Source organism: Elephantulus edwardii, unplaced genomic scaffold (genome assembly GCF_000299155.1).
Source record: "Elephantulus edwardii isolate Elephantulus edwardi_28Jun2011 unplaced genomic scaffold, EleEdw1.0 scaffold00022, whole genome shotgun sequence".
Taxonomy (NCBI): Eukaryota; Metazoa; Chordata; class Mammalia; order Macroscelidea; family Macroscelididae; genus Elephantulus; species Elephantulus edwardii.
The window spans coordinates 5,555,406-5,578,063 of record NW_006399772.1 but is presented as its reverse complement, the minus strand read 5'-3'; the positions used below and the strand labels follow the sequence as shown (position 1 = coordinate 5,578,063).

At 39.2% G+C, this 22,658-nt stretch overlaps 1 protein-coding gene across 1 annotated transcript in view; it reads left to right on the top strand.

Moving 5' to 3' along the window:
• The window catches only part of FBXL13 (F-box and leucine-rich repeat protein 13), a 115,508-nt gene extending 95,895 nt beyond the window's left edge, over positions 1-19,613 (top strand). The window contains 5 exon segments of the mRNA XM_006903700.1: positions 14,439-14,573; positions 18,340-18,344; positions 19,466-19,494; positions 19,497-19,569; positions 19,571-19,613. Coding sequence (XP_006903762.1) covers positions 14,439-14,573; positions 18,340-18,344; positions 19,466-19,494; positions 19,497-19,569; positions 19,571-19,613 — 285 coding nt within the window.
• Positions 19,614-22,658: the final 3,045 nt, after the last annotated feature.

Genomic DNA, 22,658 nt, shown 5'->3' with positions numbered 1-22,658 from the left:
ATGCCTCCTACCTTTTTCCTATTTTTAAGGAGTGCTTTGCTTATTTGGGGCTTCTTTCCATTCCAAATGAAATTGGAAATTGCCTTTTTCATCTCATTTAAGGATGGGATTGGTGTTTGTATTGGGATTACACTGAATGTGTAAATTGCCTTTGGTAGTACTGCCATTTTCACAATATTGAGTTTTCCTATCCATAAGCAAGGGATATACTTCCACTTCTCCAGGTCTCTTTTTGTTTCTTTTAATAATGTTTTATAATTTTCTTTGAATAGATTCTTTGTGTTTCTGGTTAGATTTACTCCCAAGTATTTAATCTTGTGATTAGATATTGTGAAGGGTATTGCTTTTCTTAGTTCCATATTCCATATTATCTTAGGCTCTGTATTCTCTGCCACTGTAGAGAAATCCAACTGATTTTTCTATGTTGATCTTGTATCCTGCTACTTTGCTGAATTGATCAATTATGCCCAGTAGTTTTCTTGCTGAGTCTTTAGAGTTTTTTTTAATTTTTTAAAAATTATTATTTATGTGTGTACCATCAAATCGGGTCTGACTGGTATAGGAGGTGATTGTTCCTCCTTCTTCAGCAGAGCATCTGGTGGATTTGAACCACACACCTCTGAGATTGCAGTGCAGCTTCTTGCCACTAGGCCACCAGAGCTCGCCTAGTGTTTTCTAAGTATACTATCATGTCATCTGCATAAAGAGATAATTTTACCTCCTCTTTGTCAATTTGGATACCTCTTATTTCCTTCTCTTGTCTTATTGCTATTGCTAAGACTTCCAGTACAATATTGAATAAGAGAGGTGATAGTGGGTATCCTTGCCTAGTTCCTATTCTTAAAAGGAATGCCTTTAACCTCTCTCCATTGAGAACAATGTTGGCTCTCGGGATTGTGTAGATACTTTTTACTCTGTTGAAGAAATTCCCCTCTAATCCTATTTTGTTGAGTGTTTTAATCAGGAAAAGGGTGTTGAAGTTTGCTAAAGGCCCTTTCTGCATCAATTGATAGGGTCATATGGTTCTTGCTCTTTTCTTTGTTAATGTGATGAATTACATTAATTGTTTTTCTTATGTTGAACCAACCTTGCATATCTGTTATGAATCCCATTTGGTCATGATGAATTATTTCTTTGATGTATCGTTGGATTCTATTGGCCAGTATTTTATTCAGGATTTTTGCATCTATGTTCATAAGAGATATTGGCCTATAGTTTTCTATTTCGGTGGTGTCCTTTCCTGGCTTTGATATCAAGGATATGTTTTCTTCACAGAATGAGTCTGGGAGAATTCCATCTTTTTCTATTTTCTGAAATAGTTTATGTAGAATTGGTGACAGTTCTCTGAATGTTTGATAAAATTCACTTGTAAAGCCATCTAGTCCAGGGCTTTTTTTGGTTAGAAGTTGTTTTATTATCTTTTCAATTTCTTCTTTTGTAATGGGTCTGTTCAGATGTTCAGTTTCAGTTTGTGTCAGTTTACGTAGGTTGTGCATTTCTAAGTATTTGTCCAGTTCCTCTAGTTTTTCATATTTGTCTGAGTATGGTTTTTCATAATACTCTGTTAGCCTTTTTGTTTTAGTTGGTTCTGTTGTGATGTTGCCTGATTCATCTCTTATTCTGATTATTTATGTCTTCTCCTTCTTTTCTTTTGTGAATTTTGCTAATGGTTTGTCCATTTTATTGACCTTTTCAAAGAACCAACTTCTAGTTTTGTTGATAGTTTCAATTGTTTTTCAGTTTTCTATTTCATTTATTTCTGCTCTAATTTTTATAATTCCAGTTTGTTTTTTTAAGAGGGTGTCAGGTTTTCTTGCTGTTCTTTTCAATTTGTTGGAGACGTTGTTAGAGAGTCAGTGGTCAATTTTTCCTACCTTTTGATGTGTTTGCTTATTGCTCTAAATTGACCTCTGATTACTGCTTTGGCTGTTTCCCAGAGGTTTTGGTAAGTGGTGTTTTCATTGTCATTTGTTTCAAGAAACTTTTTAATTTCATTTTTTATTTCTTCTAGTACCCAGTCATGTTCAAACAAAGTGTTGTTCAGCTTCCAGATGTATTTTTTTCTTCTTTATCTTCTTGTTATTAATTTCTAATTTTGTAGCATTATGGTCTGAAAAGATGCTTTGTATAATTTCTGTTTTTTAACTTATTGATACTTGCCTTGTGACCTAGGACGTGATCTGTTCTGGAGAATGTTCTATGCACATTAGAGAAGAAGGTATACTGTGTTTTTTAAGGTGCATTAGCCTATAAATATCTATGAGGTCAAGTTGGTTCATTGTGTGGCTCAATTCTTCAGTATATTTGTTGAGTTTCTTCCTGGTAGCTCTAACTTTTCTTGAAAGGGCTGTATTGAAGTTTCCAAGTACTATAGTAGAGTTGTCTATTTCCTTTTTCAGTTTTGTTAATGTTTGTTTTATGTGTTTTGTAGGTTTTTCATTTGGTGTATAGATATTTATTATTGTTATGTCCTCTTGTTCTATTGACCCTCTCAGCATTATGTAGTGACCTTCCTTGTCCTTTGTGATGGTTTTACATTGATATTTATTTTATCAGAGATTAATATCTCTACTCCTGCTTTTTTCTGGTTGCCATTTGCTTGGTATATTTTTCCCACCCTTTTATTTTTAGTCTGTCTTTATCTTCATTTTTCAGGTGTGTCTTTTGTAGACAACATATTGATGGATTTTGGTTTTTTATCTAATCTGCTATTCTTTTTCTCTTCAGTAGTGCATTTAAACCATTCACAGTCAGTGTGATTATTGAGAGGCAAGGTTTTATTGCTATTATTGTGTTGAGTTCTTTTTGGTATTGTTTCCAGTTACTTTGGTCCATGCTGCTTTCTGTGGTATCTCTGTAAGAAGGACATCTCTGAGTCTTTCCTCAATGCTGATCTTGTTTTTACAAACTCTATTAGGATCTGTTTTTCTGGAAATATCTTGATCTGTCCTCATACTTGATGGATAATTTTGCTGGGTACAATATTCTTGGTTGACAGTTGTGTTCTTTGAGTTATTAATACTATGTCCTTCCACCTTCTTCTTGCATGGTTTCTGCTGAGAAACCAGCACTTAATCTTATCTGCTCTCTCTTATAGATTACTCTTTGATTCTCCCTTGCTGCTTTCAGGATTCTCTCCTTATCTTTGGTTCTGGAAAATTTAACCATGATATGCCTGAATGTTTTTCTTCTGGAGTTTATTCTATATGGTGTTCACTGAGCTTCTTGAATATATATTTCTCATTCTTCATTATGCCTGGCAAGTTTTCCTCTACTAATTCTTGCACAACTTTTTTGGTGCCTTTACTTGCTTCTTCCTGTTCTAGAATTCCAATGATGCACATGTTATTTCTCTTGATGGTGTCCCACATTATTTTTAGGCTTTCTTCTTTTTCTTTTTTTGAGTATAATTTTTGCTCTAGTACATCAGTGGTGACAATTCTGCCTTCTATTTCACTGGTTCTGTGCTCCATCTCTTCAACTTTGCTCATATGTCCCTCCATCATGTTGACAGCATCTGAAACATTGGACCTCATATTTTGGATAGTGGTTTCTTGTTTTTTCCAGTGCTGCAAATGCCTCGTTTGTCTTCTCTACATTTTAATTTTTTTTTTTTTAGCTTCTCATGGTTTTTGCTTGTAGTGTCCTGTAATTCTTCAAGTTTGTCTTTCATCCATTGAAAATATTCAATCATTGTTCTTTTAAATTCTGTGTAGGAAAGTTCCATCAGATTTTCTGGCTTAAGGAAGTCCACTGATACTGTGTCATCCTTTGGGGGTGACATCTTGCTTTGCACTTGTGTAGTATGTGAGATAGCCGGCTTTCTTTGAGACATTGATATGTTCTTGATCTGAAGACAATGCTCTAGAGATCAGTTGGTCAGCTACCCCACTTATATTTTTCTCTGAACTTCTGACTCCAGGGAAATGTCAGTTCACAGTCTGTGAGAGCAGTCTCTTTTAGGTAAGTCAGGTCAATGTGCTCTGGATTAAAGACAAGTTGATTGACCAGACATGTAGGCACAGGTGTGGAGCCAAATGGAGTGTGGTAGCCATGGGGGGGGTGAGGTAATCACAAGGACAGTCAACCACTTGAGGTCCTCACTCAGACCTCAGCTGTCCAGGAGTGCTCATGATTGGGGTCCCTACTCAAATTCCAGCTGTCCATCTCCCACCCAGTGGTTTTCACTAAGCTGTCCCTGCCCAGTAGCACTTACACAGGTGCCCTTGCTTAGCGGCCCCTGCCCAAGCAGGGTCCTGGGTCTAATGGGACCCAAAAAGTCAAAATTAAATTCCCACCAACCCATTCACATCTGGCTGATCTGAAGTGCCCACAAAAGTTAAGACAAATTACCACTGGCCAGCTTGTTCCTGGGCAGTCGGCGTGACCCAAGAGAGCTCAGCGAAGTTCCCAAATACCCTTGGGTATTCTCCCAGGGAACTGGTGGTGCCCAAGAAAACCCAGTCAGGATCCTACTGGCCTTTCTCTTGCCAGATAAGTCCCACAGCAGCTTGGCTGGTGACTTCCGGTTATTTATTGCCAGGTCCACAAAGTGGCCTTGTGTTCCTGTAGCTCTGAAATGAATTGTTCCAATAAAAGTTCTGATTCAAAATCCTATTGTTCATATCACGCTGTGTTGATTGGTCTCTGTGCAGCATGTGAAGGACTCTCTAGTGGCCCTGGGGCATTGCACCAGGGTGGGACTGGGATGCTGGTGGGGGCACGGGGTTGACAGATGTTCACAGATGTTAAGCTGCCAAGTCACCCAACCTCAGCACATCAGACTGTCCATGCTGCTGCTCTGCGCCTGCACAGCTGCTCTGTGCCCCATATATATACTTTTTAATGGTTGTTGTGTACCGTCTATTCAGAACCGTCCCCTTAGCTGACCCTCTAGTGGGTTTTCAGAGTCAGTTTATCACGTGGGAGGAGATTGTCCATCCTTTTCCTACAGAGCAGCTGGTGGATTCAAACTGTGTGCCTTTGGGATTGAAGTGCATCTTTTTGCCACTAGGCCACCAGTGCTCCCTGTATATTGCATGTATCTATCTATAGATTATAAATGTGCTTATATGTAAACAAAAATATAAATGTGTATTTACATGTCTGTACATGTGTTTAAATTAAGTATGTATACATACTTTGTTTAGAGACTTCTGGTGGAATGGAGTACCAAAACAACAAATACATATGTCTTGGAAAAAGTACAGTCAGAATCCTCCTTTAGAGGCAATGATGTTAAAACTTCATCTCACATACTTTGGACATGTTGTTAGGAGAGAGGCCAGAAAAGGCAGCCTGCTTGGAAAGGTCAAGGGTCAGTGAAGGAGAAGATGGCCCTTAACAAGATGAATCAATAAAATGACTTTATCAGTGAGCTCAAATATATCAGATGGTGAGGATGGCAAAAGATAGGACAGGGTTCATAATCTGTTAGTCATAGGGTCCATGTGAGTCATGGTCGACAGCATCATCAACAACAATTCATAACCATTCATATAGATGCTAGGCCCTCCACTTTCCTCCTTATCCTCATGTTAGGTACTGTGAAGTCTACTACAACCCAATGAACCTGTGAATAATAGATCAGAACATTTCTCGGTCCTGGGCCAGCCTCACAGTCTCGATCATGCCTGAGCCATTGTTGTGGTCACTGGTAACTGCATCTGTTCATCTTACCGAGGGTCGTCTTCATTTTCACTGACTCTACCTTTTCCAGCATGATATATTTTTGTTTTCATAGGGATGATGATGATGATGATGATGATGATTATTATTATTATTATTTTAATCTTTAATCTAGCCTGAGCTGTTTGGAAGTTGGGGCAGGGGACTCAAAACCAAGTTTCCTTTCTCTTTTAATCTTCATAGTCTTTCAACATCATCATATCTGTTCTCTTGGGTTACAAATTTTTCATTTGACTTTTACTTAAAACCTTTTTATTTTAATTTTACTTACAAATTTTTCATTTGGCTTTTATTTACAAAGTTTCATTTGACTTTTAATTACATACTTTTCACTTAACAAGATTTTAATTTGACTTACAAACTTCAAAGAAAGAAGGGGGGGTTGATCAAGGAGCAAAGTACAGGGAAGGGCAGCTGTGTGGAGCAACGAATACGTTACTCCGTAGTTCGGAAAACTGAAAGGCAGATTCATTGCTGTTTATTTGGCTTTCAGCCTGAGCCTCTAGTGCTGTAGGTGGGGGTCTGCTGCAGACTGAGTCTTAGGTAGGGACTGAAGGTGCAGAATTCTCAGCTCTGCACTCTGGAGCACTTATGCTAGAGAATTGAGACCCTTAGAACTAGTGTGGACCCTCTATCTGGGTATTCATGTCAGGAAGGCTCAGGAGTATTTACTTAATTATGTTGGGTCTTATCTAACTCTTGCTGCCCCATCATGGCCTGTGGCCAGCTTCTTCTTCTGGTCATTTCTCTTAAGAGTGTAAGAAGGTTGGGCTCACATAGGAATAATTGGCTATTTAGCAGAGACTTCTTTCATCTAACCTTAAATATCACTTAGAATCAATAATCTTTCTGACTCTCTTTCCCCCCCCCCCCCTCTCACATTGCCATTGAATCAACCCTGACTCACAGCCAACCCTCCATTGGGTTTCTGAGGCTCTTTATCACTCAGGAGGAGATTGCTTATTTTTCTGCCTTAGAGTTCTGCTGGTGAGTTTGAATCGCCAAAGAGGCACCACTTTTGGGTTAGCAGGACAACTCCCTACACACTCTGCCACCAGAGCTCTCTTTCTTTCTGACCAGATATAAAGTATTATTGGTGCAAATTCTTATCTATCCATCTCCTCCGTTGATAGCCTCCACCCTCTTGCACTCCACCACAATGGGGTTTAGTGTTCATTGACACATACTAACCTACAGTGCCAAAAAGGATTAAATAAGTTTCCACAGAGCAAGTTTTGTCTTGTGGGTTTTTTTACATTTTTAAAATCAACATTGATTTCTATCTAGTTTCCAAGATGAAATAATTAAGGGATTATTAAAGCATGAGAGTTCAAGAACTCTTTTGCTTTTCTGGGGCAAAAGTTATATTTATGGGCTACAAGGGGAAGAACAAACAGAAGATCTCTTTCTAAAATGGCCTCAGTCCTTGGCTTTTGGTATATTCTCAGCTCTGAGATCCCCAGTATGGGAAGGTGGGACCTCCAGATGTCTGGAAACTTTATCTCTTGGCCTTGCTTCTCAGGAAAATTCTCCAGTGCCTCCAGCATACCAGGCTACCTTTGGGAAATAATTTAATAAACTGGTGGTCAGGACACTCTCCGAGGGTCTCAAGTTCAGTCATCTACAGAGCCTTTGAAGAGGGATCTAAGGAGACCCTTTGGTGGATGTAAAGGGATGGTGGCAGTGGCAATCTCATCCCTCATTTTTGATAAAAAACCTTCCCTAAAACCTGGAATCATTAAGGATTTTGTGACCGAAAGCTGTGCTGCAAGTCTAGCTGTGCCAAAAATAGTTTTCTCAGGCTTTATAGTAGAACAACAGACTCCCAAGGGACGTGAGGCATCTGGGATCCATTGGGAGTTGCAGACAACTTCTTACCAAGGTACCTGGGCATATATCTCCCTTCCAAGATTATGAGGTAAAGAAATAAGTTCCGTTTTCTCTGTTGCTCCTGACACTAGTGTTTCTAATTGTAGAGGCAATTCAATAGAATGTAGAAAATAGCCAGACTTGAAAGGATGTGGGACTTGACAGCTTGTCAGCTTCTCACAGTCGGTAAGGTTCTAAGGCGTGCTGGAGTTACGAGTACCATGTTTCATTGGCTAAGAAACAGCTGAAATGGAGAGGACCCCATGCGGGTCTTGGCCTCCTGCCCACTCCCATTGGGTAGAACTGTTCTCAAACAACAGAAGCACTGCGAAACGTGGCAAATGAATGTGCACATCTGTTATTTTCATGTTGAGCATCCACAAAGAAGAATTTGAAAAGGACATGTTAAAAGGAAGATAATCCTTAGGAGGTCTATCTCATCCCCTAAGCTGTCCTTGGAACATTTGTTTATCCTATGCAAAGTGAAACCTGCCAAGAATTCAGCAAAGCATTTTTTATTGTCTGACAGTAAAAGAAAATATCAGACGACTTTCCTACTAATAGTAAGAAAGTATGTGTCTCCAATTTTCAAACCTAACTAGTCAATCTGGACTTGAACCCTGATGATGTAGCAGGTTAGATGTCTGGCTGCTAACTAAAAAAATTAATGGTTCAAACCCCTTCCATGGGGAGGGGGGAATGAGGCAGGCTACTTCTATTATGATTTGTTGTTGTGTTGTTCTTGACTGCCTTTGAGCCGAGCATGACTCATAGTGACCCTATGAACAAAAGGCCCGAATACCCCCTACAACTATCAACATTTATCAAAGTCCATTGAGTTTCCAAAGGCATGTTGTTTAGGAAGTGGATGCCACTCCTGTTTCCAAACCTGTTGACTTCTATTAAGATTTACAGTTCCCCAGATATGCGTTTTGCAGATGACACAACCTTACTTGCTGAAAGTGAGGAGGACTTGAAGCACTTGCTGCAGAAGATCAAGGACTGTAGCCTTCAATATGGATTGCATCTCAACATTAGGAAGACAAAAATCCTCACCACTGGATCGATAAGCAATATCATGGTTGATGGAGAAAAGACTGAACTTGTCAACTAGTTAGTCTCACTTGAATCCACAATCAACACACCCTTGGTACTAGCAGTCTATCCTGAGATCTGGAGGCTTACTATATTGGGCAAGTCTGCTGTCAGAGACCTCTCCAAAGCCCTGAAAATAAATGTTAGTTTAAAGACAGAGACGTGCCTGATTCAAGCCATGCTCTTACCAGTCACCTGTTATGCATCTGAGAACAGGACAGTGATTAAGGATGACAGAATAGATGCCTTTGAATCGTGGTGTTGGGGAAGAGTGCTGACTATCCCACGGATTGTCAAAAGAATAAATGGTTATGTCTTGGAAAAAGTGCAACCAGAGGGCTCCGTGGAGGCAAAGATGGCAAAGCTTCATCTCACATACTTTGGACATATTAGAAGTGGCTGTTCCTTCAAGAGGGAGATCATGCTTGGAAAGGTGAAAGGTCAGATAGGAAGACCCCCACCAAGACTGCCTGATATAGTGCCTGTAACAATGGGACTCGTGTGTCAGGTTTGGTAAGGATGATGGTTCATATCTTCTATTTATAGAGTCAATTTAAGTCATACTCAACTTGACAACACTTAACAAGAACAACAAAATCAATGGAAGGGAGCTCTGGTCTCTTAGTGCCAAGGAGCTGCACTGCCAATGCAGAGGCATATGGTTCAAATCCACCAGCTACTCCACAGGAGAAAGATAGTCTCTTCCCATATGATTTGCTGTCTCTAAAAACCCACTGGAGAGTCAGCAATGAGTTGGTTCCAACTTTACAATACATAACAATATGACAAACTCCATGGAAGATTTCCATAGGTAGGAATTGACTTGACAATTTTTGGTGGTGGTTCTATCAACATGCCTGGACATTTCTTATTGCACCTTGACTGACATAAATCAGGTGGCTGGTAGTGGCCTTTCTCATGGAATTTATGATTTCCTCCTCCCCCCAAACTTATAGAGTTTTTAATAACATTCTTTTTTCACTTCTAATTAAATCACTCTTATTTCTTCACATGAACGTCCCCGTCACTCTGAAGGTAGTATTCCCAGGTTTTCAAGTAGCGGAGTGGGAGTTTTTCCACCAGAGATATTACTAGTTAGTTCCACACTGACAGGCGAAATCGGCAGGGCATGTAGCATATGGTGATGGTAGCCACAGGTTGGCGGTCAATGGTTCACTACCAGCTGATGGGCAGTCTCCTCTTGGAACAATTTAGAGCCTCAGAAACTGGATTGAGGGCTGCCACAATTTGGAACCAACTCAAGAGTGATGGGTTAGAGGCATACAGAGTGTTATGTCTGCTAAGTGATTTTAGAGTTTACCCTTGCTTGCTCTCATCCAATAAGCTTGTGGACTAGGTAGAATTTTTTTTTTTTACAATTAATCTTATTATCCTTTCATAAATGAGGAAAGAGTGTTAGGTGAGTTACTGTGGTCATACAGACACAACTGCTCCCAGACCCTGTGTCTTTCTGCTCGACCTGCAGGCTCCCCTAAAGAGACCATCTCTTAAGCCATTTATGTCCCAAAATAGAAGGTCAAAGCAGCACTAATATTCCTGAATTCCTTACTTTCTCCGAGACCCTTAAATGGAAGAAGTGAGCGGAAAATAATGCGACTTTGTCTTTGGCATAAAAGTTGTGAGTTATTTTTTGTGAGGTGAAAAGAAAACAAACCAAACAACAAACCCAAATCAAAACATCAAGTTGACTGAGAGACTGGCTGTGCAAATAGAAACCCAGCAACTCTTTAGGCTCATTACTGCAGGTTAGTGATTGCCTTGGCCTCGTCCCCAAGTCCGTGGAGGAATGCCAGCCATTGGAGATACTGGGCACCCATAGTTTTAACTTATCTTTGAAAAATGGAAAATATGCAGATTATGCCACAAGAACCATATCTGATCTGCCCTAGGATAGATAGTCCAATCCTGTCATATTTTTATTTTGTACATAAAACCTGAAACATGTCTGGATTGTTTCCGCCTCAACAAACCCTATTATGAAAGAAAATTCAGAGATTTTGTTTTGCTCTTTCCTCTGTCTTCTTTTCGCTCTTTCAGCATGCACACTTTTCCAACATTTACCTCTTCCTGCCCTTTAGTCTCAACCTCACTCCCATTTCACTTAATTAGCTTTTTGTATTTTAGATTTTAAAAATAGCCCCCTTGTTTTTAACAAATACACAGCATCTGTGCAGGAAATCATCAAAATGCCAAAGGGTTCCTGTTGATTGTTATTGTCAGGTTCTATTGAGTTGCTGTTGTTGGGTGAAATTTATTTACAGTTGCTCATTGTGACACAGGAGAACCTTCCCTATGGGAGTTTTCAGGATATAGTCTTCAGGGGAGCACCTCTTGTCTTCTGCAGGTATTGAGTGATTCAGGGAGCCCTTGTGTGTATTGTTGAGTAAAGGTCTCCAAGGCAAGCATTTACTTGAAATGAACAAGGCAGTATGTTCTAATGTGAGGAAAAAAAAATATAAGAACTTACTTTTAGATTTTCATCTCATACATTTTTTTCTCACACATCATAAATCCGTCTTTATCTGTTCTTTGATGTACAATATATATTGTTGTTGTTGTGTATCATCAAGTCAGAACCAAGCCATAGCTGAACCTCTGGTGGGTTTTCAGAGACAGTTAATTGCACAGGGGATCGCCAGAGGAGATTGCCCATCTTCTCCCATAGAGCAGCTGGTGGATTTGTACTGCATGCCTTTGGGATTGTAGTGCGGCTTCTTGCCACTAGGCCACCAGGGAACACTACCTGGTTTAGAACTAAGAAGCATTGAAATGCTACAGAAGTGCTGCTGTTCAGAGAATCAGAGAAATCAGTCACAGTTGCACTGTCTCAAAGCTAAAGCCTATTGCCCAAGATGCCACACATCTTTCCAATAAATTTCATTTCCCTAATATCATTGGACAGATTTTTAAAAAGAAAACCAAAAACCAAAACAAAAAACCTTTGGCCTTGCCCATTCTTCTTATTACAGAATTTCCTTCATATTTAAAAGCACTGTGCTCTTCTGAGGTTGAGCCATATCTGTCTTTCTCAGTCTAGTTTCCTGGAAAGTGGGCTGTGGGGGTGGCATCTTAATGAGCTTAGGCAGCCTCGGACTCAGAACAGTTTGGTTTTGGTGGCAAGACTCCGACTTCCTCACTCAGTGTGCACGGAGCGCTCCATGTCCACTGTCATCTGCTTTTATTCCTAGAGGGAGCAAGACCCCTTTGTGGTGAAGTGTTTACCCTGGATTGGATATACGAAGCCTCCCCAACTAGAGTTCTGTATTCTGTTTAGAACTTGAAATTGCTGAAGCTGTTTTTCAGTCCTCGAGGCAGCCAAAAATAGTCTGTATTACAGAAAAATTATTCTTAATAGCACAATACTTTCCAGAATTATCAGCAGACAAGAAGAAAAATAAACAACTTTGCAAGCGAACTAATTAGGCAGAGAGTCAAGAAACGGTATCATGAGTATGCGCCAGGAGGTAAGCTCTTTCCAGGCTGGGTGCTGTTCAAGGAGGTCTAAACCCAGGTTCTGACAGATGCACATGAGTGTACAGTAAATGCAAGTCTCCACACACTCTATTTAGAAACGCAGTCATTAGGTCCTCGTACGGTGAGTCAGCTCTGAGGAGACAATAAATGATTTCATTCACTAAGAGATATAATTTGGAGGTTTTCTTCAAAACTATAAACCACAGCAAAATTGCTTGAGATAAAAGATGAGAGCCAAACTTGATAGCTTTTGTATCTTTCTGTCCTACTTCACTGTAAGAGATTCTGGTTTAGAGGATGCTTAGTCAACCATTTTTTGAGAAAAGAAAATCAATAGCATTGCAAGCGCACACTCTCTCTCTCCATCCCTGCCCCCCCATACACACACACACACACACACACACACACACACACACACACACACGCATTCTGCAACACTGACCCAGAAGAAGTTAGTATAATCTTATCTGTGAGAGTGAGGTGGAATTTCTTGAGTGATTATGTTGAAACATGCCTTCAGACTTAAGTACTTAATATGATTTACATGCCTCTCAAGGAAAATCTGAATTATAAGAGAGGAAAAGTCTTGACTTTTGAGTTCTTGGAGCCGTCATATAAAGTCTTGAACCAATCTTTGAGCCTCATATTTTCCATGAACGAGAATACTGTTACCATGAATGTATCACAGACTTTTAAAATCATTTTTATAAGCTATTCTTTAATGTAAAGACATAGAAAACTCAGATTTAGAGAATATTTCAGCTTTTTGAAAGGCTTAAAGCAGAACTGATTCAAAGCAGCCCAAGATGTTGGCAGATCTTACTGAAAGGGGTGTTTAGGCAGCAAGAAACTTCAGTCTTCATTTAGATGTGTCTACGTTTTAATAGTTTTCTTTTTATTTAACCATTTTTGCTTTCTATTTCCCGTAGTTCCTGGGAATCTCTCTTTAAGTAGGAAACAATGCTATCTTACTATTTACAATGTAAGAATTCTTATATTATTGTACAGAATTTTTTACATTCTTGAAGACAATTTCTACTCACAGTTTACTAATAAATTTTTTATAAAACTTTTTCTTTTTTTGTGACACTTTATCTTTATTTTTGTTGTTGTTGTTGTTGTTGTGCCATTGAGTCAGATCCAACTGGCACAGGAGACTACCATCCTTCTCTAGTGGAGCATCTGGTGGATTTGAACTGTGCGCCTCTGGGATTGCAGTGCAGCTTCTTGCCACTAGGCCATCAGAGCTCCCTACTAATAGATTTTTATTAGTAATATCTGGTTTACTTTTGTGGCTCTTTATTTTTTTAATAATTGCTGAGCTGTAATATTTTGAGTGTATTTTCCCTTTTCTTTTTAACAGTCCTTTTTGAAAAGCAGAAATGAATGGAAATAAAAATTAAGAACTACTGAAGTTGAGAGAAGAACTTCTCAGCCTTAAAAACTGAAGATGAATAATTTGGAATTTCAGAACATTGTTAGAAGGTATATGTATATTTATTATAAAGAAGAGGAAATTGAAGTGTGGAATAAGAGCTATTATATTATAAGCTATTATTATAAGAGCTAATAAATTCTTTTGGCTTTTCTGTTACTGTGTGCCGTTGAGTTGGAATCAGCTCGGTGCTGACCCTCCACTGGTTTTTCAGAGGCATCAAACTGCACAGGAGGAGATAGTCTTTCTCCTTTAGGGCAGTTAGTGGATTTGAACTCCCTTTGGAAGTAGTAGAAAATTCAAACTCATGTCTCTGATTTGAAATATGCGCTGCGTCTTATTGTTCTGTCATACTGTCAACACTGGACTGTTTCCCATGTATTTTTCTTCTAGATTTCTTTTCCTCTACTCACCTGAGTATAACTCTTAATAGATATGACAGAAAGAGGTCAATTTCCTTAGTGATAACTTTGTTGTTGTTATGTGGCTTCAAGTGGGAACCAGCACATAACTGACCCTCCAGCTGGTTTTCAGAGGCAGTCAAGTGCACTGGAGGACACTGCCCATCTTTTCCCCTCAGCAGCTGGGACTCGAACTGCATGCCTTTGAGCCAACAGCACAGCTCCTAGCCCCTAAGTCACCAGGAAAATGAAACCCTATTAAGAAAGAATGTTAGTATTACTAAGCTCTTTTGGTGGGGTGTGAATATATTCTGTTGCAAAGAGATTTTTTTTTAATATATTGGCTTTTTTGAACAAGATACAACAGATTTATATATCAGAGCCTGGCTCCAGGTATACAAAACAAAGAAAGAATAAGAAAAAGAAGAAAATATCTGGCTTGGGATTTCTTGCAGGCCTTCTGCAAAGGCTCACTGATCTTGGAATACTTGGATTTCTCTTATTGCCCACAGCTGTCAGATGAGGTTATCAAAGCACTAACCATTTACTGCCTTCACCTCACATCTCTCAGTATGGCTGACTGTCCGAAGGTATGTGCAGGACTCAGACTTCAGCTCTAACTGAAGCTCCAGCAAAGAACCCAGGTACGGCAGTGACTAGGGGTTGGACCTAACATAGATCTTGTTTTCTTTGCTGTATCTGAGGCATCCTCTTTTTTCCTTTCCCCAAATTGAGAATAGTTTTATGATTTAATTAATGTGTGTCAAAGAAGAATTTCCAAAAAAGTATAAGGCATAATTCTTACACAAATATAAAATAAACTTGTGTCAGGTATTTATGAAATGAATAAATTAATTACGAAATTATTCTATGAGCTGGTAAAGTCAGCTCATAGAATACAGGAATGAATTAGTTATCATGCTTAGAAGGGTGCAGGGGCAGCTTGGGAGAGGAAGACCCTGGGTGAGGATAGAGTGACACAATAACGGGGTAAGGCAGATAGGAGTGTTGGAGTCAGTGAGACTGGCTCAGGATAGGACAGGGTTCAGAGATATTGTACATAGGATCACTATGAATCACAGGCAACTCAATGGCACATAATGACAACTGTAGACACTGAAGAAAGAATGTCAGAATATAATTGTTATGATAGACCCAACATTGGTTAATGTCCTACAAGGCAATAAAACCAGGACATTGGGGTTATATTTTCTACCACATACAAGTTAACAAGCAGTATCACTGAATTTGGGCTCTAATAAATGGGAAATGGCATATTAAGCAAAAGTACTGTGTAATTCTCTGGAAAATGCTGTGAGTGGGACTGTTAAACAGTGCTCCAGCATGCTACTGAAAACACAGGCCATCACAGTTTTGTCTTAGTTTCCAGTTTTTTACAGTTTTTCTAACATCTGATTATAAAATAAATACAAAGTTATTATAAAAAATGTTTGTTGTGTACTATCAAGTTGGAACAAATCCACAGCTGATCTTCTGGCGGGGTTTCAAAGGCAATTAACACATGGGAGGAGGTTGTCTGTCCTTCTCCCACAGAGGGAAAAAAAATAGATAACAAAAGAAATACATACTTATTATAAAGGATTTAGACTCTGTAGAAAAACATAAAGTGCCATCCATTGTCACTCTGCCATCAAGATATAACCTGTCTTAATTATTTAATGTTGCTAGATAGAGACATTACTAGCGGATGGCTTTAACAAACCAAATTTATCCTCTTATCTTTTAGGCAGCTAGAAGTCCAAGTTTAGGATGTCAGCTCAAGGGGAAGCCTCATGCTGTCAGTCCTTGTTTTCTTCAGCATTCCCTAAAGACCTCCATGTGCCTTGGCCTTTCCAGGATCAAGGATTTTCATTGACTAAGGGTCTGGAACCAAATAAAACTCACTCCACCCCTGACAATTAATTAATTAATTAATTAATTATATTTAATTTTTTTTGTATGAAGGGTGGTCAGACAGCACAGGATAAGACCTCGGATGAGATGGTTTGATACAGTAACTGAGGCAATGAGGTTTGGTGTATCAGAATCAGTGAGACTGCTCAGGACAGAGCAGGCTTCAGAGCTACTGTACATTGGCTTGCTATGGGTCGCAGACGACTTGATGGCACATTACAACAAACAACAAGGATTGCCCATTTTGGCCAAAAGACTAGAAGAGATCCATAGTTGTGACCAAAGAGAATATGAAGATTATAGAGCAGTATCATTAATATCACACACAATTAAAATCTCACCGAAAATTATTTAAAAATTGCTGGAGCAGTTCATTGATAGAGAACTGCCAGAAATTTGAGCTGGACTGAGAAGAGGTCGTGGAATAAGGGACGTCATTGCTTATGTCTAATGAATCTTGCCTACAAATAAAGACTACCAGAAATATGTTTACCTTTTATTAACTCTGCAAAGGCATTTTATGGTATAAATAGTAATAAAAAATTATGGACAAGAGTGAGAATTACAGGAGACTGAATTATGATCAATCCCTGATTATTGAGTATTTACTACTGCTGGTCACTATTTCTAGATATGATCTCATTTAATCCTTCTGACAATCTTAGGTAACTTGAGGATCAGAGGAGTAAAGCAATTTGCTACCATAGTCACAGAACTACAGAATGGCAGAGCTAGTATTTAAGCCAGGGAAAATTCTACTGGTAAACAATACAGGAAAAGGTTCAACATAATTAAGAAACACAAGTTAAAGCCTTTGTTGATTTGAATCCACCAACTGCTCCTCAGCAGAAAGACCGGCAGTCTCCTCCTGTTACCATCTACAGCCTTGAAAACCCAACAGAGGGGAGCTGCATTGGGACTAACTTCACAGCAGTGAGCTTGAGTTTTTGAGTTGACCAAATTATATAGCTTTTAATATATAATTTGGTCAACTCAAAAACTCAAGCTCATAGATGGCAAGAATCCAGTATAATTAGTAAAATCCTTTTGTGATGTATTATGAGAATTTATCAAAGTCAAAGACAATTACACCTCTGATCCACTGAATTCACTTTCTCGTATATATATATATATATTTTTTTTTTTCTGGTATATATCTTAAAGGAGATAATTTAAAATTTAGAGAAGACTAGTGGTAAGAAACTGTACTGCAATCCTGAAGGCATGCAGTTGGATTCCACCAGCACCTTCTCAGGAGAAGAATGGGCAATCTCCTCCCGTTCTATTAACTGTCTCTGAAAACCCACTGGAGTGTTAGTGGGTCGGTTCCAACTTGATGGTATTCAACAACAATATTTATAAACATAATCATCACAATACTATTTAAATAGTTAAAGACAGACCAAAATGGCCAGAAATCCGGGCATAGTAAACTATTTTGAATCTACTAATGGAAACATTTTGCAATTTAAAGACAGCATAAAGAATGTAGGGGATTATTTGTTGTGTCATGGAGTTGGCACAGACTCCTGACAACCTGTGCATAACAGGATGTAACACTGGCCAGTCCTGGTCTGTGCTGAGCCAGAGCCCACTGCTACAGTCACTGTGTCACTCCGTCTCCTTGAGGGGTTTCCTCTTTTTCAATGCCACCCTGCTTCAGGGTGTAGTTGAACAACAAGGCAAAGAAACACGTAACAGTCTTACTCCTTGATGAAGTAAAAACAAAACAAAAACAATTAAAAAATGCACCAGGATGCAAAATTGAGTTCTATATTTATAATTCTGTTGTTTAAGGATAGGGAAGTGGGTGAGAACCCAGTAAGAAGGACTCTAGAATATTAACAGTGATTCTATTAGGTTGTGAATTTAGAAATACTTGTCTTTCTTTTGATACTTTTGATTCTTTTTTTAAAAAATAGTGATTGTTATTTTAAAAACATGAAATAAATTTATTAAAAGAATAAGCCAAAATATTTTCTAAGGCATCAAAACTCGTGGTGTAGAAGACCAGTGGAGAAAAAAACAGGGCCACATCCACCTATGGAGATGCATCCAGTCATTTCCATTCTCAGTTCCCAAACTCAGTCCCTAAATCCCTAAAATATCACCTCAGTCACTGAGTATTTTGAACTTCTCATCTATGGAAATTGTTGGCCTTTTTAGCTCTCTCCTAAGCAAATAAATCTAGTACTCTGAACTCCACAGACCCTAGATTTTTCATCACCTCATTTCACTCTCCTTCCCTTTTTCTACAATTCCAAGAACTTTTTCCTTCTTTCTACTCCTACATCCTAATCACATCAGATCTTCAGAATGCAGGAATATCTGAAGGCATTGTGAGACAATCATTTGTGAGGCTGACAAAGTAAGTCTTGGTCCTGAACATGTTCTGGAAATGGGACATGCTCAGACAATGACAACATGCATTTTTCTTAACAGAAAGTGTATGTTTCAAAAGGAAGGTTTCTTCCCTGAATAACCCTTACAGATTTTTGTGGAAAAACAAAAGCAAGCCTCATGTTTTTTTTCAGAATGTTCAAACTTTCAAATTAAGAAAGTAAATCTGCTTGAAGGGGAAAATCCTTTTTTTGAACAATAATCTCATTGATTTTGCAGCAATTCTTGGCTTGGTAAATTAAAAAATTAGTCTCTGAGTAAGTGAATTAAACCGAGAAGTAGGGTTGGATTCCTCTGTAGAACCTCAGGGCAAACGGTCCAAATCTAGGAACCTTTCAGACAATTCCTCAGAGACAGCAAGAGTCACAAAGTGTCTTTGGCTTCAGCTCCACTTTCTCCTTCTGCCTTCAAATCCTGTCTCACCTACTTGTTCCTTTCCCAAAATATTCACACTATTCTTACACATAAGCCATCAGAGACACAGATTTGTCATCAAAGCAGCTTGATCCTATCTGTAGCTTAACTTCAAAGAACATACATATTATGTAGAAATGGTATTATTCTAACCAAGCTTCTAAAGTAACAGAATGAATTTCACATTCAGAGCCAACTCCATCCCTGCAGAATTTCCTAAGTTGTTTGTCTTTGATGTAACAAGTACTACTAAGAAAGTTCCCACACATACCTGAATACTTTATGGTAAAATTGTTGTGTGCCTTCGATCTCAACCTCATCGTAGCTGACCCTCCAGCAGGTTTTCGGAGGCAGCATGTTGCCTAAGACGAGATGGGCCCTCCTTCTCTCACGGAGCAGCTGGTGAATTCAAACTGTGTACTTTTAGGATGGCAGTGCAGCTAGTTTACCACTCGACCATCAGAGCTCCTACCATGGGTACAATTTGATCCATATTTTATTCTTGGAGCACATTTAAAATTGAGACATATTTTACTTTTGGTACCATTTGAGACATATTTTACTGGATGTTCAGGTCTTTTTTTTTTTTTCTTATTTGAAAATAGAAGTCTCTACTAAGTTGACTTATTGGTATATCATGTGACAAGGTGGGTGAAAGACATCTGTGAGGGTTCCACTTTTGTTCTGCTCTGGGATAGAATTCCTCTGAGTAACCAGTATCTACTTTGGCTGTGTGTTCAGATTAACTGCCAAGGATGGAATTGCTACCAGTCAAATGCCATTACCGCACATCTTGGCTCTTTCGGGTTGTATCCTGCTTTCTGACCCATTCCGTGAGAACCTCAAAGAGGGTTGCACGCAGGATCCTGAAGATGCTGTACTGCAGATACATTTCTGCCTAAGCATGGACCTGAATAGAAGCAGCTGCGAGTGCCTCTTCCTGAGAAAGCAGAGTATGTGACCATGCCATTCTGAATTGCATAGTGGCTTTCAGAGTTAGAAAATGTCACTCTCTTTTGTGCCTAACTGAAGCCAACATGTTGAGCTGGATCAAGGGAATCTCCCGCCCAAAATGGTCTTGGTGTGTCCCTATCACTTTCTTAGTAACCTTTCTACTTCTAACTCTGCTCCTTGAAGTATCATCCCTACTTCTTCTACTCTTCTCCCCAAATCCATTCACTCCATTCATGTCTCCTCAAAGTTAATAAAATAATCTGATTATACCAGATTTTCATTCTCTAGTGCTGCCATAACAAGATACACCACAAGTGGATGGCAGACAGTCATTTATTTTCTTACAGTTTAGGAAGCTAGAAGTCCACATTCAGGGTCCAGGGAAGGCTTGTTCTCTGTTGTCAGCTCTGGAGGAAAGTCTTGTTTCTTTCAGCATCTATAGGCCTGACATACCGTGGGGCTGGCTGGCGTCCTGGCCTTCCCAGTGTCAAGGTGCATTCTCCAATAGGAGCCCAGGTCCAGAAAGTCTCTTAAATCCTTTAAGGCTGTGATGGGATTAAGGAGTGTTGCATTCCATTCTTTATCTTTTTATACTATTCAGTTTATCAGATCATGGGGAATATTAACATAGCTTTAGCATTGTGTCATTTGTGTATGTGTTGGGGGGATAGAATTCAATCCATGATTTACCAGTGCACAATTAATGATAAATTACCAATATTTTCCTGTTTCTCCTATACTATCTGCAACTGATTATTAAGCAGGATGTCTTAGAAGAATTAGATATTAGTGTAATATATTCTGACTTGATTGCTGTAGGCAAGTTTGAAAATTCTTCACTAGAGATTACTTGGAAATGAACTCATGCTAATCACTGCTCTTACAGGGAGGCAGCTCTCAGAATGTCAGAGTTGGTTCATCACCAACAGTACAGCCCTGGAGACCCTCCACTTTGGTTTGGCAATGACATTGCAGATAAGCCTCTTAAAGAACAAAATAAAAGGGCAGTGCTTCCAAATGAGATAGAACTGATGATGAAGATTCAAGGTACAGCAGTGAAGAAAAAAAACCCATAACCTCCTGCCTCAAGGAAGAAGGGGGGGAAAATAATCCAGAACATTGTAATTTTCTTCACTTGATATAATTTCTTTTTAATCAGCTGGACTACATATATGCCTAATTACATCATTAATTTTTCTATCCAATAAGCATGATTTTTTTTTAAAAAGCATGATTTTTAAAAAGTCAAATCAAGTGCTCCTACTGTCTACATTGCCTACTTAATTTTAACTTAAACTCATTCTGATGCAATTATTCGATCAAAGGTTCCTATATGAAACTATCCTAAGAGATTAATACTTTTTAAAAATATTCTTTTTATTTTTTTTAATACTTTTTGACAGGGCATTTTAAGAGCTTGTTTTCTTTCTTTTTTTTCTTTTATTGGGAAAAACATATTGGGGGTACAAGGAGGTGAGGGTTGGGGGAAGAAGGGTGAGGATGGGCCAGGATGCAGTTGCAGAGCTGCACAGTTTGGTCGGTGGGGGGAGCAGGTGAAGGAAATGATGAGGGTCCAGTGGGGACCAGATGCTACAGAGGAATGACAAGCATTTTCCAATGGTAATTAAACCAACTGTCTTACTGATTTGGGAATTGGATGCCGACTCTCTGGCTTTTTCATGCTGAACAGGGGCGTAGATATAAAGGGGGGAAGGGAGGACACTTTATCTCCTTACTGGTGGTCTTGGGTTAAAGCTGCTTGCCTTCTTGCTCTGTTAGAAGATATTTTCCTGTCATTTGCTCCTCTCTGGACTGCAAAGTGTTTTCTCAGGTGGGTCCAGTGGGGATGGCTGGTTAAACCCAGAGGCTCCATCTTCCTTTGCCTCCTTAGCTGTCAGTTGTATTTCCTTTTTGTCACTGGCACTGGGTTCAGGGTCAATTCTGGAGTAAAATTCAGTGTTAAGGTTACCTATAGGAAAGGGAGCAAACCCATTCCTCCTTGGGAATCCTTGAATTCCTGTTGTTGAGCCTCGATCTTCACTGAGTGCCAGTCATCAACTGTTTAAGTGTATCAATAAGCTGAAGTCTGTAGGAGGCCATAATGGCCCTGCTTTAAGTGGTTCGCTGCTCCCGCAGCTCACCACACTGTCTCTGCCTCCACCGCCATCTTGGATACTTCCCTTTCTTTTTTTTTTAAGAGCTTGTTTTCAGAAATAAAAAAGAAAGCAGAGATAACCATCTAAGTTAAAAGAAGATTTAACCAGTGCAGGGTAAGGATTGTACAGCTTTAATATAAAGGACACACATATTTTTTCCCAGGAAATACTTTATTATATTCATACATCTGGCAACAAAAGAAAACATTTTAATTACCTAGCCAGGGCAAATCATATAGAAACAAGAATTATCTGTGAATAGAAAGAATGACCCTGTAATTTTTCAGAGAGATCTTTTCAAAATCAAATTTATACTTACTGAGGAATCTTTAAACTATGCTGTACTGATAGGTGGTTGTTGTGTACCATTGAGTTGGAATCTACCCATAGCTGAGCCTGAAGCAGGTTTTCAGAGGCAGTAATCACATGGGAGGAGATTGCCAATTCTTCTCCCACAGAACAGCTGGTGAATTAGAACTGAGTAATCTTGGGAATGCAGTACAGTTTCTTACCATTAGATTCTGGGGGCCTGATGGTAAGAAGTTTTGAGCTAGAATCCAAAAGGCTTGTGGTTCAACTCCACCAGCTGTTCTTTGGGAGACGGTAAGGAGGATTAAGGATGCCTGGTAACATAATGCATAATGTATGGGCTGGTAATGGATGGAGTCGCAGCTGAATCCCCCTTCTCTGAGGGAGAAAAATAGGCAGTCTCCTTAGAGACTTACAGCCTTGGAACCCCAGTGAAGGACCAATGTAAGTCAGAAGAGACTGGACTCCAGTGGTTTTTGTTTTCAATGTTTCAATAAGTAGAATGAATCTCTGTCTTTGCGTGCCCCA